Source organism: Elephantulus edwardii, unplaced genomic scaffold (assembly GCF_000299155.1).
Source record: "Elephantulus edwardii isolate Elephantulus edwardi_28Jun2011 unplaced genomic scaffold, EleEdw1.0 scaffold00023, whole genome shotgun sequence".
Lineage (NCBI taxonomy): Eukaryota > Metazoa > Chordata > Mammalia > Macroscelidea > Macroscelididae > Elephantulus > Elephantulus edwardii.
The window spans coordinates 9,881,347-9,898,312 of record NW_006399773.1 but is presented as its reverse complement, the minus strand read 5'-3'; the positions used below and the strand labels follow the sequence as shown (position 1 = coordinate 9,898,312).

Below are 16,966 nucleotides of genomic sequence, written 5' to 3'. Positions count from 1 at the left end.
GGAATTTATTTGCCAGGAAGGATGATCCCATCATACTTCTGCTGGAACCAGCGCATGGCCTCTTCTTTGCTGATTCTGTGTTTGGCCCCAATGCAGCCTGTCCTGCGCTTCTTGTCTGCGATGCTGAAACCTGGCCTACCCAGCACCACATAGAAGTCCAGGCCGTAGATACCGATAATGGGGTCATATTTGATCCCAAGATCAATGTGCTCCTGGATCCCAAAACCAAAGTTTCCGGTATCTGAGAAGTTATTTTTTTTTAACTCATATTCCCGCACCTTTAGACCTTTCTCCAAGATTTCCTCTGCCTTGGCCCCTCGGACTGTGCAGTAGACAGCAATTTTTTCATTTCTCCTAATGCCAAAGGATCTGACGGTGTATCTAGCTTTGGAGAACACAGGAGTCTGGCCTGTGAGCTGCTCCAACACCTTGGCGGCCCGGGTCAGCCTGTCTCCACTCTCGCCTACAAAGACGTTGAGGCAGAGCTTGCGGATGCGCAGCTCCCGCATGGGGTTCTCTTTTTCGCCTTGATCCTGCGCCATGATGGAGAACAGGAAGAGAGACCTTTATTTTCTAAACATAAAAAAAGTAAACTGTACAAAGATGCATTTCTAGATCTGTTTTGTTTCTGTATTTTTGGAAGCTTAATCAATAAAAGTAGATAAAAAGAGTACTACTAAACTGAAAAAGATTGTTGAATAAGCACAGCACAAGCGATGCTCAAAAATGGAACCAATGTTTCAGAGAAGTGCATTTAAACACAAAGAAAATAAAATCCTTACACCTGGACTCATAAATAAGATCATAATAAATAAAAAATGGGTTGAAGTTGTCAAGAATTTCCTTGTTTACAAATCCACAATCAATGTCCATATAAACACCAGTCAAGGGATAAAAGGATATACAAAAATAGGCAAATCCATTGTCAAGACCTTTTTTAAAATCGTTAAGAATATGTATGTTCTCACATTAAAGATCAAGGTACACCTGAAGCAGGACAAGGTATTTTTCATGCAAGTGAAAGCAAAGGCTCGGTTGACTTAGTCCTTAAGGACTGTGTTACTGACACAAAATCTATGCCACTCCACTAGGTTAATCTAGTCACTCCTTGAGAAAGAGATAATCTCCAATGTGACTCATACCCTTGAAATTTTCTATGAGGTCAACTATGAGTATGTACCAACTTCATTGTAAAACAATTGAGTTTTAAGCATATGAAAAGTGATAATGAAGGGAAGAACTGAAGCATTCGAATCTTGGCACCTTGACACTGGAGAAGGATATTGAACATATTATATATTTTCAAATAGGATAAAAAACCCCGCTCTATTTCAGAACAAGTGCAACCAGAATACTCCTTAGAAACAAAACTTTAAGACTTTGTCAGGTGTACCTTGGCCATGTTGTATTGACATATATCTGAAATTTTAGTGGAAAATTTAATTGCTACGATCTTGTGTTTAATATTTTTCTTGTTATTATTGTATCTTTAAAAAATTACACTATAATACATTTAGTTTATGGTAGATAGTTGTGATTTTTGTTTTGTGCTGTTGAGTCAAATGAAACTCAGTGACACTATGAAAACCGTATGATCTGAACCTAGCCCTATCCTGTACTATCCTTACCATCCCTGACATAATTGAGTTCATTGTTATAGTCACTATGCCAATCAGCCTTGCTGTGACTCTTCCTCTCTTAGGCGGACCATCCATCATTCTAAGCATAATGACTATTTCAAAGAACTGGCGTCTCATAACAACAGTCTCAAAATACATGAGATGGAGTTTGACCATTCTTTTTTCCAAAGAGCACTCTACATTCACTTTCTCCAAACCCAACTTGTTTGTTCTTTTGGATGGATATTTACTATGCTTCTGCAGCACCAAAATCAAGCACATTCTTTTCTCATTCTTAGTCACTGTCCAACTTTCAAATGAATCACAAGCAATTGAAAAGACGATGGCTTGAATCAGGTACCCCACAGTCTTTAAACTGTCTTTAAACTGACATCTTGACTCTTTGGTACTCTGGAAAAGTTCCTGACACCAGATATCCCCACTGCAACTCATCTTTTCATTTCCTGACTGTTGGCACCAAGTGTGTTTATTGTGGATCCAACCAAGATAAAACTCTTGTCCACCTTTCTCCCACATAGCAGCTGGTGTGTTTAAAGCACATGCCTTTTGGTTGGCAATCCAGAGTTCTTTAGTACTAACTAAACATTTTACACATGAAAAACATTGAAGACTTTTAATAGAAAAAACCCAACAACCCATACCATTTTTGTTGAGTATTTAACATGAATAACTTTTAGATTAAAAAATAATTTAAAACTTAGTTATATAATAAAAAAGTTACATCACCATCTTATTTCTAAAGTTGTTAGTAAAATTTAATTGGTTTATTTTGTTTTTATAAATGAATGATTGAAGCCTGTTTAATGAAGTGGGGAATGAGTCTGTTTTAAGGACTGATAATTACACAGCTGGACTCATTCCTTACACATTATGTAAAAATTAATTCAAACAAAGGAAATGGCTTAAATATAAGAGCTAAAACTTTAAAACTCTTACCGAAAACCCTAAGGTGAATCTCTATGATCTTAGCTTTGGCACAGGGTTCTTAGATATGTAAACATAAACAACAAAAGGAGGATACACAGCAATATCTAACAGATTTATTTAAAGACTATGCTTTTAAAGATATTGTCATGAAAATGAAATGACAACTTTCAGAATGGTGACATACTAATAAATCATATATCTGATAGGGGTCTGTTTGTATGCTGTCTCACACATTTTGACTCACCAGGACTTCATGTAACAGAGTAAATCTACCTCATAGTATTATTAATAGTGCAATCTCTACGGGAAGAAACTGCCAGGTCTTTTCTCCCAAATAGTGACCATGTTTATTTGCTTGTCATCCTTGTGCATGGGGCCATGCTAATCTTCTCTGTATCGTTCTAATTTTAGTATGTGTGCTGCCAAAGTGAGCACTGACCACGTTTTTTGAACTGCCAACCTGTCAACCAACAGCTAACCTCTGAATTTTTGAACAACCAATCATGATAATAACCTATTATACAAAATGCATAAAGAAGACAAATTTGGCCAGTTAATTAACATACAAGAAATAGTTTCACAACTAAAAAAAATACACAGCAAAAAGACTTACAAAAACATTTTCCCAAAGTGGGAGGCATACAAAAAGATGCTTAACACGATTGGGCAATTATTGTGGTTTTTAGGGATACAGAGTCTGTTGCAATGTCTAGTTACCTTATGTACATCAGAATAGAATACTTTCCAGTCCTGAACCATTCTTACAATTATCATGATTAAGCATACAGTTGTAGAGACTATGTAAACCCAGCTCCCTTATAGTCTCTGTTGGTTGTCTTCCTCATTTTTCTTCTGTCTCCCTAAGTATGATGCCCTTCTCCAGAAACTACTCTCTCATCATAGCATCTCCATGTACATGAGACAAAGTTGCACCTACCTTCTCCTTTTTTATTTTGTATTTACTTTCATCCAACTTATTTGTATATTCATTATTACTTACCTCTCACATTTTTCTGGTATTCATATTTATATTTTTCTTTTTACTTTCTCCACTGTCTTTGTAATGACCTTGTCCTCTTGTCATGGATGATATTCTTGAGGTTATCCTACAATTCCTCTGGTTTTCCACCATTAGTGTTCAATGCCTCAAACCTGTTCTTGGGATGATCTTTAAATTTAGGTGAAATAGATCTAGGTTGCATTTTTGGTTCTTGTGGACTACTTTTAATTTTTCTCAGCTTTGATTTGAACTTCTATAGTCAGCTCATGCCCTGGTTTTGACTGCTGATATTGAATTTCTTCAATGATTCCTTCTGTAGATAGTAAAATTACTGAACAGTACATCAGGAGAAGTCCATGTGTAAAGTTGCCTTTTGTGATTGTTTCAAAAAAGGTATATGTCATGAATAAATCACAGTATGTACAAAATTTAGTAATTCAATCTCCACCCTCATTTCTGTCACAAAGTCTATAGTTTCTAAAAACAATTCTTTCATCAGTGGTTCCAACTTTTGCATTCCAGTCACCAATAATAAATAATGCATCATGATTGTATGGTTAGTAATTTAGGACTACAAAAGTTGGAAGATATACTCAAATTTATTCCTCTTCAACTTTAGGTGTTGGTGAAAAAATAGTTGAAAAATTGTCATATTAATAGGTCTTCTTTGTACGTGTCTGGATAGTATCTTATGATTCACAACATTGTACTATAAGATAGATTCTAGTATTGTCTTTTTAAGTATGAATACAACACCATTGTTCCAGAGCTTTTTCATTCCCAGCATAGCAGCTGATAAGATTATCTGATACAAATTTGTCCATGCCAATCAATCTCAGCTTACCAATTCCTAGACTGCCAATCGTTGTGCTTTACATTTCATTTTTGACAGCTTTCAATTTTACTACTTTCCTACTTCGTACATTCTACTTTCTAATTATTAATGGCTGTTTGCATCTGTTTCTCTTCTTGCTTAGTGACTTCTTATCTGGGCTCTACTTCTCATATTGTAGCTTGCAGTAGAGTATCAGTAAGTCAAAACAAAGGGAAGAGATGCTGACTAAAAGAACTGATGATTTCAAAGGACAGTTCAAGAAGAAAATACAAAATATTATAAGCAAATGTCCCAATACCTGATGTCAGAGAATAAAAAGGGAAGGATGTGATCAACATATCTATAGTTGAAAGAACGGTAAAAGAAATTTATGGCTGAGAAATTCATACTGTGAGGTCCTATGGGCAAAATCTTGAATGATCCAGAAAGCACCAATTTAAGATGGAAGGAATACACAGAGACACTCTACCAAAAAGAATTGATTGACACTGAAACGTTTCAGGAAGTACCATATGAACAAGAGTCAATAGTAACAAAAGAAGAAATTTAATAAAGTTTAAGCTGCACTGAAGACTTTGGTAAAACATAGCACCCACCAATCAACAGGATGTCAACCTGTATGTTTCAATTAACTAATGTAGCATACAGCCCTGGAGGTGCTCACCAGTCTATGCTAGGTATATCTATTAGGAAAATAATTAATAATAATAATAATAATACAATCCTTTAATTATGGGATGTTAATGTCTAAATGACTTTTTACTATAGATAAATATTAAAATTATTATAAATAAAGTACATGTATATTGATAGAGTTGCTGTTGTTTTTATGTATCATTGAATCAGAACCAACCCATAACTGACCCTCCGGTGGGTTTTCAGAGGCAGTTAATTGCATGGGAGAAGACTGCCCATCCTGCTCCTGTGTAGCAGGTGGTGGAGTTGAACTTCATGCCTTTGAGATTGCAGCACAACTTCTTGCCATTAGGCCAGCATAGGTTAACATTTCTGACAGTTTTTATTTACCCTTTATCTTCACACTGAAGATAGCACAGACTCGAAATATCACATTTTGCTCTGAATAATTTATATTTTCAAGTTTCTGTGATAAATTTTGTAGCAGCTTTCTATCTTTGAACATCATCTGTGTTTATTATTTTATTGATTTTATTTTTCCTCAAATTGATTAGTTTCATTTTCTGCATTTTTTTAACTGCTGTTGTAGTTAATATTTTTTGTTTGCTTGTTTTGCTTTTTAAAGAATTTCTTTAAGCACACAGAGGGTATCTTTCTTAAATGAGAGATATAACTTGCTTAGGTGAAGTTTGATTTTTCAGAGATGATTTGGGCAACAATTTAGCTTCTGAATGATGTTCTGATCAATAATTATTTTTTCCATAATATTTTTTAAATTATGTTTTAGTATTTGTTTTATAATGGTTTTCACATGAAACACATTGTTTTTTACACTTTCCTTCATTTCACATTGTGTTTCATACAATTACTCCCATATATTGTGTTTTATAAACAAAAATCCCCATTGAATTATGCCCACCATAATGCTGTCTTTTAGATCCCCACCAGATCTTTCCCATTTCCTTTACCTTTATCTCCACCCACCAGATTGTGTGACTCTATAATTTCTCCCCTGTCCATCCTCACCCCTCTGCTCCCACTCCTTCCCTCTTTGGGTACCAATTCGTATTTTATGAGTTATCATTCTATTTCTTAGCTAATTGTACTAGACAGTATTTGTCCTGAGTTAGTTCACTCGACATAATGCTCTCCAGTCTCTGCCAAGTTATGTAGTAATTTTTTAAATTGTTGCTCCTGATAATTATCTTTATGCTTTAGAATAAGTCACATTTCTTTCATGAAGAATCAAATATATTTATATACTTCACTACTATAGAGACAAGATGTTGTTTACATTACTATCAGTAACCCAAAACTAAGTCACTGTCATTGAATTAATAATTTCAGGAAATGGCAAAACTGCATCAGGTTTCCAACATCAGGTTTGCTACATTTTTACAGTAGGAGACTGCCCAACTTTCTCCCTTAAAGTCCTAGAGCTTTTTGAAATTATTTAAGCTACCTTGCTTTCAAAAGTGTTTGCACAAATTTTTATTTTCATTTATTTACAAAAATAGCAGACAAAATGATCTCTTCGATATTGAATATGTATCCATAAATGTACATAGCAACAAACATCATCCATAAATGCATAATTTGCCTTTGATGAGAAAATAATTTATGCCCTTTATCATGTCCTTTATAATACTTTATTGTCGCTATTGTTGTTACTGTTGTTATTGTCAACTACTCCTCATAATAACCCTAAGAAAAATGGATCAGGGCCCGACCCTATCCTCTGGTATTTTTATCATCTCTGATATATTTGAGCCCGCTGCTTCAGTCACTATGTCAATCTGTTCCAGTAAAATAAAAATTAAACAAAACAAAAACACACAAAGACTTTACTAGTTATGTTTTTATCATCTGATTTTTATGATTATTGTCGTTGTCCTTGTCTAAATATTTCTTATTTCTTAAATGATAATATATCTTTTAAATTCTTAAGCTTTTGCCATACAAGTACACTTCTGATTCATGTTTTCTTTATCTTCATTTCATGGTGTTACTCGGTATGTGGAGATGTTTAGATTTTTAACTTAGAGAAAATGTGGGTGATTGATATTATCTATGAATGCTTTTTCCCCTGTAAATGAAATCTTCCTAGTTAGTTCCTTCAGTGGGTAACGTGATTCTGTAGAAGTAACCTATTTTCATTGAAGTTCAGGGAAGTACACCATTAATAATTGCACTAGTGTATCTAGCTTCCATTGCAAGGGCAAGACAGTGAGAAGAAGGAAAACTTTTCCCTATAACATAGCAAAATCAATCTGTGAATATCATCTGCCATTTAGAGATTGCTCTGGTGTCCTAATGGTAAGAATCTGCTCTGCAATCTCAAAGGTATCTGATTGAAATCCACCACCTGCTTGGAGAATAAAGAATAGGCAATCTCCTTCCATGTGATTAACTAACTCTGACAACTTGCTAGAGGGTTAGCTATGAGTAGGTTCTTACTCAAGAGCTCACAACACAACCATTATTACCAAAGTCAGAGTTTGTATTTATCTCTTGCTGGTGTTCTGCTGGCCTAGCGGTAACTGCCAACACAAAGCACAAGGTTTGAATATACCAGTTGCTTTTGGGAAGAAAGACAATCTCCTCCAGCCTGAATTATTGCCTCTGAAAATTCACTGGAACGTCAGCTATGAGTCAATTCTGATTTGACAGCACATAACAATAGCTCATGACTTTAAATAAGATTCCCAGTTGCTGTCCAGTTGATTGTAACTTATGGCAACCCCATGGGTGTCAGAGTGGAACCTCATTTTATAAGCTTTTCAACAGCAGATATTTCAGACATAGACCTTTTTACCCCAGGAAACCCTGGTTATACACAAATCAGGAATCTTTGCCTTGCTCTGGAACATGTGAACTATCTTTCCACCCAGGAACACTTTCAATAATATACTTAACATTATTTATTCTTCAATATTAGATCATAGTTCTTAACTCAAAAATAACTGCACTAAAAAATTAGTCTTTTTCTCTTTTCTCAAAAAAGACTTATTATGCATTAATTAAATATCATTCAGTTTGTATTAATTAATAAGTTAGATTCAATCCCTAGCTTCCCCCCCCAAAAAAATGCAATTGTACATTACAGCATCACATCTATCTATTCTTTACTACTCTGTTGCAAACACCTCATATCCCTTATAGTATTCTTTGGATTTTTGCTTTTTTAAATTTTTTACTTGCATCATGTCTATTTTTCTTGAGAATATTTAATTTAACCTATTTATGTCTTATTCTCTGTCTTCATCCACAATTATGTAAATTTTAAGAAAGCAGATCTTTAGTAACAGCATTCACTTGTGTAATATGTGTGCCTATGATCCTTAACCTTTACCAGGTATGTGTCTGATGCTTCATTTTGTATAGAATACAAAATGGGAAAGGATGGAAATGAGAGTAAAAATCAGTAAGTAGTTAATAAACACACTGGAAAAATGTTAAAGGGCCAAGGTTTAAGCTCAAGCTAGCGTATGATTAAATCTTATTTAACAAATTGTAGGTTATGTGTGCATGATTTTGACAATTTATTAATTTGGAAACATTATTCTCTGACACAAAAAATACATGTTAAAATGATAAAATAAAATGGAAAAATGTCACAGGACTTAATTGATCGCATGTGAATTATGTCAACAATGATATAAAAATTTTATTGATGCTGAATAGGAACATACTTATAACTCACCCTCTCGGTTTTTAGAGGTTGTAAATAATAGAGATTATTCACCTTTTTCCGAGCTGCTTGTGAACCTGATCTACCAGAGATATGCAACTTTTGTGCTAGTGTCTAACTCCCTATAGACTAGGCCACCAGAGCTGCCTAATATGGTAAGTATGATTCCAATTGAAGCTAGAGTATTAAGGTATTGGATAATAAAGCATGAAGAAGAAATAGAAGGGAGTATAGTCAAAGAGAAGATCTATATTTAGGACTTTATGGACATGTGAGTTATTTACTTTCTTATTTAGTTTATTTTATTGAAGTAAAGACATAGAAACCTTTGGAATGTATGCAAGGATAAAAGCATATATGTACAATTTTTATGAATTTAAAAAAGATAAATTGCTTATTCTAATTATAAAAAAGAAATAGATGTGCCGTTTATCTATCACATTTAAATACAGAACACGTGAGTTTATTTACTGAAGGTAAAAAATAAAGATAGACTCATTAAAAAGTTACATCCCCAAAATGAGACAGAACTTCTTGCTTGGAAAGGAAATGTCAAGAGGCTTAGAATTTATTTATTTTCCTTTTATAACTGAACATCCTGCTGGGAAAAGTAGATGATTGACTAAAGAGAGGAAAACTCTCAACGAGATGGATTGACATAAATACTATAACAATGGACTGGAACATTACAGAGAGCCTGAGGAGAGTGAAGAGTGGAGAGTGTACATGCCTTAAAAGGAGAAAATGGGACACAGGGCACAAGAGCATGAGCATCTCTCAGAAAGGGTCAGAGAGAGTGAAAATAAAAATAATCCAGCCCCTCATCACCCCAGAGTAGAAAGCAGATCAAGAGTCCCATGGATCCTGTAGACCCCCAGCAGCAGCAAGAGGTTTGTTCAGGCCTTGCTGACTCACCGACTCGCAGTTATGGTACCAAAAATGGGATTAATTAGTGAAGGAAGTTTGAGAGTGGGGCATTCAAAGAATATCACAGTGTCACCCAAAATAAGTTCAGGTTTTATCCCAAAATTTCCAAGGCACAACTTCTCAGTCTAGGCTCCAGTTTTAATTCAGCAAGCAGCTTTTCCTTCCATCATTAAAGGTAAAAGCAGACCAGAACAAATGCAAGAAGCCTCAGGTCACACCTTGCCACAGTTTCTCCACAGCAAAGCCAGTCTCTCCACCACTTGGGCCTTGTTCTCAGCAGAGTCTGGCCACCACAAGTGCTGTTCGCCTCAAGTCTTGCTTCTTCAAGTCTTCCTGGCCACTGTGAGAAACACTCCTTTCATCGCTTCAATCAGCTATTGATGATTAGCAAGACCATGTTGATTTGTAAGACCATGTGCCTACAGTTAAGTTAGCTGGAGAGCAATGAGGCTAATTAATGGCTAAAAATGCGCCAAATTTTATACTAACATCACAGTAAGAAAGGATAAATTTCTGAAGTGTTATTCAACATAGTAAATGATTATTTTTAAAAATTGTAATTAACATTATTATTCTTTTCATTCACATTGTGTTTCTTATGACCATTCCCATACATTGTGTCTTATTAAATTAATCATCACCGATCTATGTTTATATTGCCCTGTCCTTCCAGATCCCCATTGCATCTTTCCTATATATTGAAGGAAATAAGGCAAAGATATGCTTTATTTCTCTCTAGCAGTGACATTTAAGAAGATCAAGTAATTTATAGGTATCAGATTATTAAAATAAATAAAAACAGGTTTACATTTAATCAAAGGAATAGAGGTCACATTTAGTGTTGCATGAAATTAATATTATTTATTTTTGTCATTGTGAAATAAGGTATCTTTTGTAGTTTTAATTACAAAATATTTTTAGTCTCCTTGAACTGTTACTATTAGTATTTATGTATACGTGTGTGTGAATTAAAGAGTTGGAAGAAACAGATTAAGGAGTTACCTATTGAAAAATTATTGGGAATAGCGAGTATGTAATTACTGTAAAAAAATTGAAGACCTAAATGTAGAATTCATATCAAGTTGCTACATGTAGTATTGCAGCGTCCACAGGTATTAGAGTAATACTGAGTTCTTCTCTGTCATATAGGATTTCTAGGTTGTAATCAACAAAATGGCACACAATAAACCTATATGTGTACACTTTCTTATACATATACATATGTACCTCTGTGTACAGTTATTCAAAGAGGGAAGTTATAGCACAAATATGTAAAATGGGACTTTGTATTCCTAATCCTGATAGTTTTGTGTGACATCTAGTATATTACTTTTTTCTCTCTGTACCTTGTCTCAACTAAAATGATGAATAATGACTTACCATTTAACCTTAAAATTTGTCCTAAAATGCAATCTAAATTATCTCTATTAATGGTAAATAAAGTGTTAATCAAATAGAAATTTACACTTAATATAAATTTTAATAATATAAGAGTCCTTTCCCAAAACAGTGGGATTACATTATTTGCCAGATCCACACCTTTATCAATTTTGAGTGACAGCTGCAATTTAAGTTAATGATTTCTGAAGAGAATTATACTTTCAGGCCCATATGAGATGATAAATGGAAGATGGCATTCAGAAGTGTAGAAAGAGATGATAGAAACAAAAGGCAAAAGTCCATCAGATAAATATAGAGAATATTATGTTGAGAGGTATAAGTCAGTCACAAAGGCCCAGATATTGTATAAGAACATTATTACAAAAAAAAAACAAACCTAAAAATCCCACAAAACCAAAAAAAAACCATCCTAAGAAATGTTTACACAAATGATCATTTTTGGATGGTTAACAGTGATGCGGTGAGAGGGAGAAACAAAAATTATTAAATATGAAATAACCTCAAACTCAAAACTTACTGCTGATGACTTCGCTCCTATTTATATCAATATTCCATGAAGTTTCTGAGTTTGTAAATCAGTGTTTGTTAAATAACCATCTAATTGTTGTCAATTAGAGGATACTGATCATCTTTACCCCACAGAGACATTGGACAAGAGAATATTTCTCTGATACAAAGCCTTTTAGTTAGAAATGCAATACCTTAGGAACTATTCCACCAGATATCTCAATTAGATAATTGATACCTACCAAGTTTGTTGATTAGAGGGGTAATGTAAATGATTTATCAGACATTCTAATTAATTCACTATATCAATTAATTCCTTGGAAAGGGACTACATGCTTGGTAAGGTGGAGGGTCAGCAAAGGAGAGAAAGATCCCCAATGAGATAGATTGATAACTGTGTTGCTGTCAATAGATTGATTGTAACAATGGGCACCAGTAGGTCACAAATGGAAAAGATGGCACAGAATAAGACAGGATTAGGTCCCGTGTCCCTAGGAGTCATACTCAACTTAATTCAACTAAAAACAATGTTACAAGGAGGTCTATGGACTAGTATATTCTGCCAAACTAAAGGCAGGCAGTTCAAATCTACCAGCTACTACTCTGGAGACAGAGGCGCAATCTCCTCTTATGTAAAAAATCTATGAAAGGATCAGTTATGAATGAGTTCTTACTTGATGGCAATAGAGAGAAGATTATAAAATATGTAGGAATAATTGAATGAAAAAACTCTGTATGATTTTAAAATCTCAAATTACAACTAAAGAAAAAAATCTCAGTAAAATATATATACGTTCTAAAAAAAAAACAAAAAAAAATTCTGCACCAGTGCTAGAAGACTCTAGAGGAAATTAAAACTGTGCTAATGAGTAGCACAGGGACTTTCAATTATTATTGTAGATAAAAATAACAAGCGATGGGGCTGCAGATCATACTTTGTAATTCCGGTCCAAGTTTTTTAGAAAGCTGACTACAGACTGCTCTCAGAGTAGATGTGGCAGTCAGGATTCAGAGAATTTATGTAAATGTCAAAAACACCCTGGTGGCTCTGACACTCACAGAAAGAAAATAATAAAACAAATAATTTGCATAATGCCTTATAAACAACCTATTTTAAAATCAGACTACGTATTGACACATTTTTCTTTAATTCTCCCATTAGAGAAGTAAAAGCATGAGAACACCTACATGCAATTCTACATGCAGATGAAGTAAGTTTTCAAATAGAACTGTTTAAAAGGAATATATGATTAGGCATTATTTGCATGACAACAGCCCAGAAAAGAGGTGTATAGCAAAGTGGACTGGGTAAGGGAGAGGGAGGAAACTGTACAACAATGAATGATTTTTTTCCCCAATTTTTATTTTTTTAATTGAAATGTTAGTAAAAGTTTATAGACACTTTGGATTTCCATTCTTTTATTGTTGCACATTTTCCTCCCTACTCATCGCTTCCATAGTTCACTTTTCTGTTTGAAAAAAAACAATAAAAATCTTTCATTGTTATACAACGCCACCCCCCCCCCCCACGTCCACTTCACTATGCAGCTCTTATTCTGAAATTTTTTAAAGAGAAAACTGAACTGGAAGGGGGTGGGGGGACTAGGGAGGAAAATATGCAACATTGAATGAATGGAAATAGAAGTTTTCTGTAAACTTTTGTTAAAATCACAATAAAAATTATTTTTTAAAAAACACATGTAAGATTAATAAAACAATGAATAGTTTCTAATTTACCTATTCAAAGTCTGTTGAAAATAAGAAATTCATGTAGTAAAATTACTTTTAAGAGGATGTGAATATTTGTAATGAGAATGGTTATAAAGGCTATTATTGATTCCAGTGCAGTCAGTCAGTATTATAACAATAATTTCTTTACAGCTATTATGCTATATCCTCTTTCAATTATGTATTTGTTACCTACTGATACTAAGTTTTTTAAAGCCTAAAGTCTGAGTACAATTGTTTTTTCAGAAAGTTCAAGTCTACAGTTACAGTCTGATGGCAATTTGAACTCTGGCATCAGTCCAGATGCCATTTTGAGTCCTCTGTATTTTTTCCCCCTAATCATTTAAACCCCCAAGGTGACAATGTCATTGCCAGAATAACTCCAGGTGAAAATGTACCTTGTCCTCAGGAAAAGTGGATTAATGAACACATTCACACAAAAGATTAGGGGATGTATCTAGAAAGATTCTTAGAGCAAAAGTAAGGACGTTAATGGAAAGGCTTTTTGTTTATCCTGTCTTTTATTGCTTTAGTTAATTTCCCCAATGAAAACTTTCCTAATGAATGTTGTAAATTTAGGGAGCTCTGGTGGCCTAGTCTTACGGAGCTGCACTGTCATCTTGAAGGTTCAAATCCACATGGTGCACTCAGGCTAAGCATGTGCAATCTCCTCCCATGTGACTCAATGTCTCTGAAAACTTGCTGGAGGGTCAGCTTCCAATTTGATGGTAACAACAACAATTATTAGCTAAATTCTTGTACAGATCAAGAACTACCTGTTAATGCTCCTCAAACTTTATACCAAATAAGACCTTACCAATGACTATTTTGTAAAATAACTGTTGTTGATTTTTACATTTGGGTCAGCATAACTAATAACTGCCTCTCCAGCAGATTTTCAGAGGCAATACATAGACCATCTCTAAACCTTGCAACTCTTTACCAGTAAATAAGTTTCCTATTAAACAACTGAGATGATTCAACAGCGTTTAAGGATGGACCAGGGGTCTGTAGGCATTGTGGGGGCAGCTGAAGCCTCACAGTGGATTCTGAGCACTGACACAGAGGGCTATTGGCATTAAAGTTATTGGGGGGACACATAAGTCCCCAGACATGAATCAAATGCCAATTGACAAGTTTCAATTAACAGATGCCATCTTGGACGTCCTCAAAAGTTTATGTCAGGAAATTGATAGGACAATTATTTGGCGAATTAACTTGAAGAGAATCATATTTGTTCCCATCCTTAAAAAAAGGTGATCTAATAGAATGTGGAAATTATGGAACTGGGAAAGTCTATAAAAAGACTGTACAAATTGTGTTAGTTTGGGCACAGAGGTGCACTGATTCAGACCATGACCTTTATAATCACTTGTTATGCATCTGAGAGCCAGACAATGAATAAGGATGATAGAATTAAAAATGATGCCTTTTGAAACGTGTTGTTAGAGGAGGGACTATATAGGTAGGACCAGCTATTACTTGAAAAGTTGCATCATGATTTGAAAGGTAGAGGGTCTGGAAAAGAGAGGAAAACCCTTGAGACACTGACTACAACAACAGGCCCAACTGTTTCAGAAATTAAGAAGCCCGCAAAAATAGGACTGGGTTCAGAAGTTTTGTACGTAGACTTGCTATGAGTTTTATCTGACTCAATGGAGCCTAAAAACATCAACAGTGGCAAGGAATTATGATTCCTATGTAAAGACATGGAAGTTGAATCCATTAGCTTCTCCAAAGGAGAAAGACAGTGCCAACTCCTCCCATGTGCTTAACACTTTCTGAAAACCCAGCAAAGGGTCAGTATGTGTCGTTTCCCTTTCAGTGGTAAATAACAAAAACAACAAAAGTTATTTCTGTGGTGAATTTTAACTTCTATATATGTTACTAGGTTTGTAATGATCTTTAGGCTTGGGTTGACAAAACTGGTGGCTTATTCCATTTCCCTTTTTACTACACACACACAGCTAAAATATCATTATTATTTTCTTTGTTCCTTATTTAACTTTGTGTTAACACTCATCTAAGAAAACAGTATAGACTTGACTATTGTCTTTATCTGAATCTCTTTTAGCTCCATTGGTGAGCTCTGGTACTGGAATCAGTAGGGAGGTGTTTGGCTAACTCTTACGTGCTGCCTCACAGACTGAGTCTACCAGTGGTTCCGCAGAAGAAAAGGACAAATTTCTCCAGTTAGATTTCTAGCCTCTAAAAACTAGGGGGTAATCTATGAGTCAGTTGTGATTTTATGGCAAGGTGAGTTTGATATTTGATATTTTACTTTGATATTTTGTGAAAACTATCTATTTCCTCCATGCATATTGCTAAACAAAGTAAACTCTTACCAATTTTAAGCTTTAATGTTTCTTTCAGGAATGTTTTCCTGACCAGAAATCTCCCAAATTAAGATTCCAATAAATGGGTTCTATCTCTGTTAATTACAATTGTGTTTACCTTATTAGACTGAGTTGCATTTATCTAATAACTCCCTTATTTTCACACTTCTTCAAATGGAAAGATTTCAGGAGTAAGATATGGACTTTGTAATTCCAGTGTTTTGTGCTATGCCTGCTACATTATAGGTCCTCAATAAATATGCATTAAGTAAAATAATGAGTATCTGAGATATGTTATTAAAGAATAACTTGGTAGCCTGAAGGAAGCAATTCATTTTTCAGAGTTGAATGGTTTATAAGTATAAAGTATCTGAGGAGTAAGTTTTCATGATTGTCTTTCCCTCAAGCAGGAGAAGTCCTTAATAAGGTATTTTTATTACTCTACTAAATAGAAATTTCATAGTCAAAGAGAATAAATATAATTACAGAAATTGTTCCCTGTACTATGAATAAAAATAATGAAATAAATGAAGGACTCTCCTAATTTAAAGTCAAATATGTTATAAATAAATCACCTGTAATTTTTTCCAACTGTTGTAATACGCATTTATATTACTTTGTCAGTCTTCCTTTTTGCTCAAAAATCAGAGGAAACAAAATAAAAATCTGTTAGATGAAGATTACTTGAAATAAAATTCTCAATTTTTATAGCTTTATTATTGTAAGTTTGGGGTTTTATTTAAAAAAAAAAAAACCAAAACAAATAACAACAGCAACCAAACCACAAAACCAAATAGCATTTCAACTAGACTTTAACTCAGAACAATATGACAGACACGTAGATTCTGGTCTTCGGTTCCTGATACTAGTTGACATTAACAATGACACAAACTTGGATATATTTTCTAAGCTTCTTAGATATCTTGTACCTCTATAGTCATAGGCCACCCAAAGTAAGAAGCTGCAAAGCATTCCCAAAGGTATGTGGTTCAAATCTACAAGCTTCTCTGCAGAATGATGGGCAATCTCATCCTTTGAAATTAATCGTCTCTGACCAACTTGAATGGAAATCCCAGAACATTTGATTGTGCTACTTGGACCAAGAGGCAGTCGTCAGACACTGCATGGTTCAAAATCAAGAAGAGGTCCATCAGGGATGTATTTTGTCTCCATATCTTTTCAATCTGTATGCAGAACAGATCATCTGAGATGCTGGGCTGTATGAGGAGGAATGTGGCATCACGATTGGTGGAAGAATCATCAACAACCTGCATTATGTAGATGACACAACTCTGCTTGATGAAACTGAGGAGGACCTGAAGCGCTTGCTGTAGAAAG

The 16,966-nt window shown here is 34.5% G+C and overlaps 1 protein-coding gene across 1 annotated transcript; it reads right to left on the bottom strand.

The window, feature by feature from the left end:
* Nucleotides 1-5: 5 nt before the first annotated feature.
* Nucleotides 6-542, bottom strand: LOC102855705 (60S ribosomal protein L11-like). Its single transcript, XM_006882716.1, has one exon. The coding sequence runs from the start codon at nucleotides 540-542 to the stop codon at nucleotides 6-8; it is 537 nt and encodes a 178-aa protein (XP_006882778.1).
* Nucleotides 543-16,966: the final 16,424 nt, after the last annotated feature.

Excerpts from the sequence above, each read along its gene's own strand:
- LOC102855705 (XM_006882716.1), bottom strand. The coding sequence starts at position 542 with ATGGCGCAGGATCAAGGCGAAAAAGAGAACCCCATGCGGGAGCTGCGC.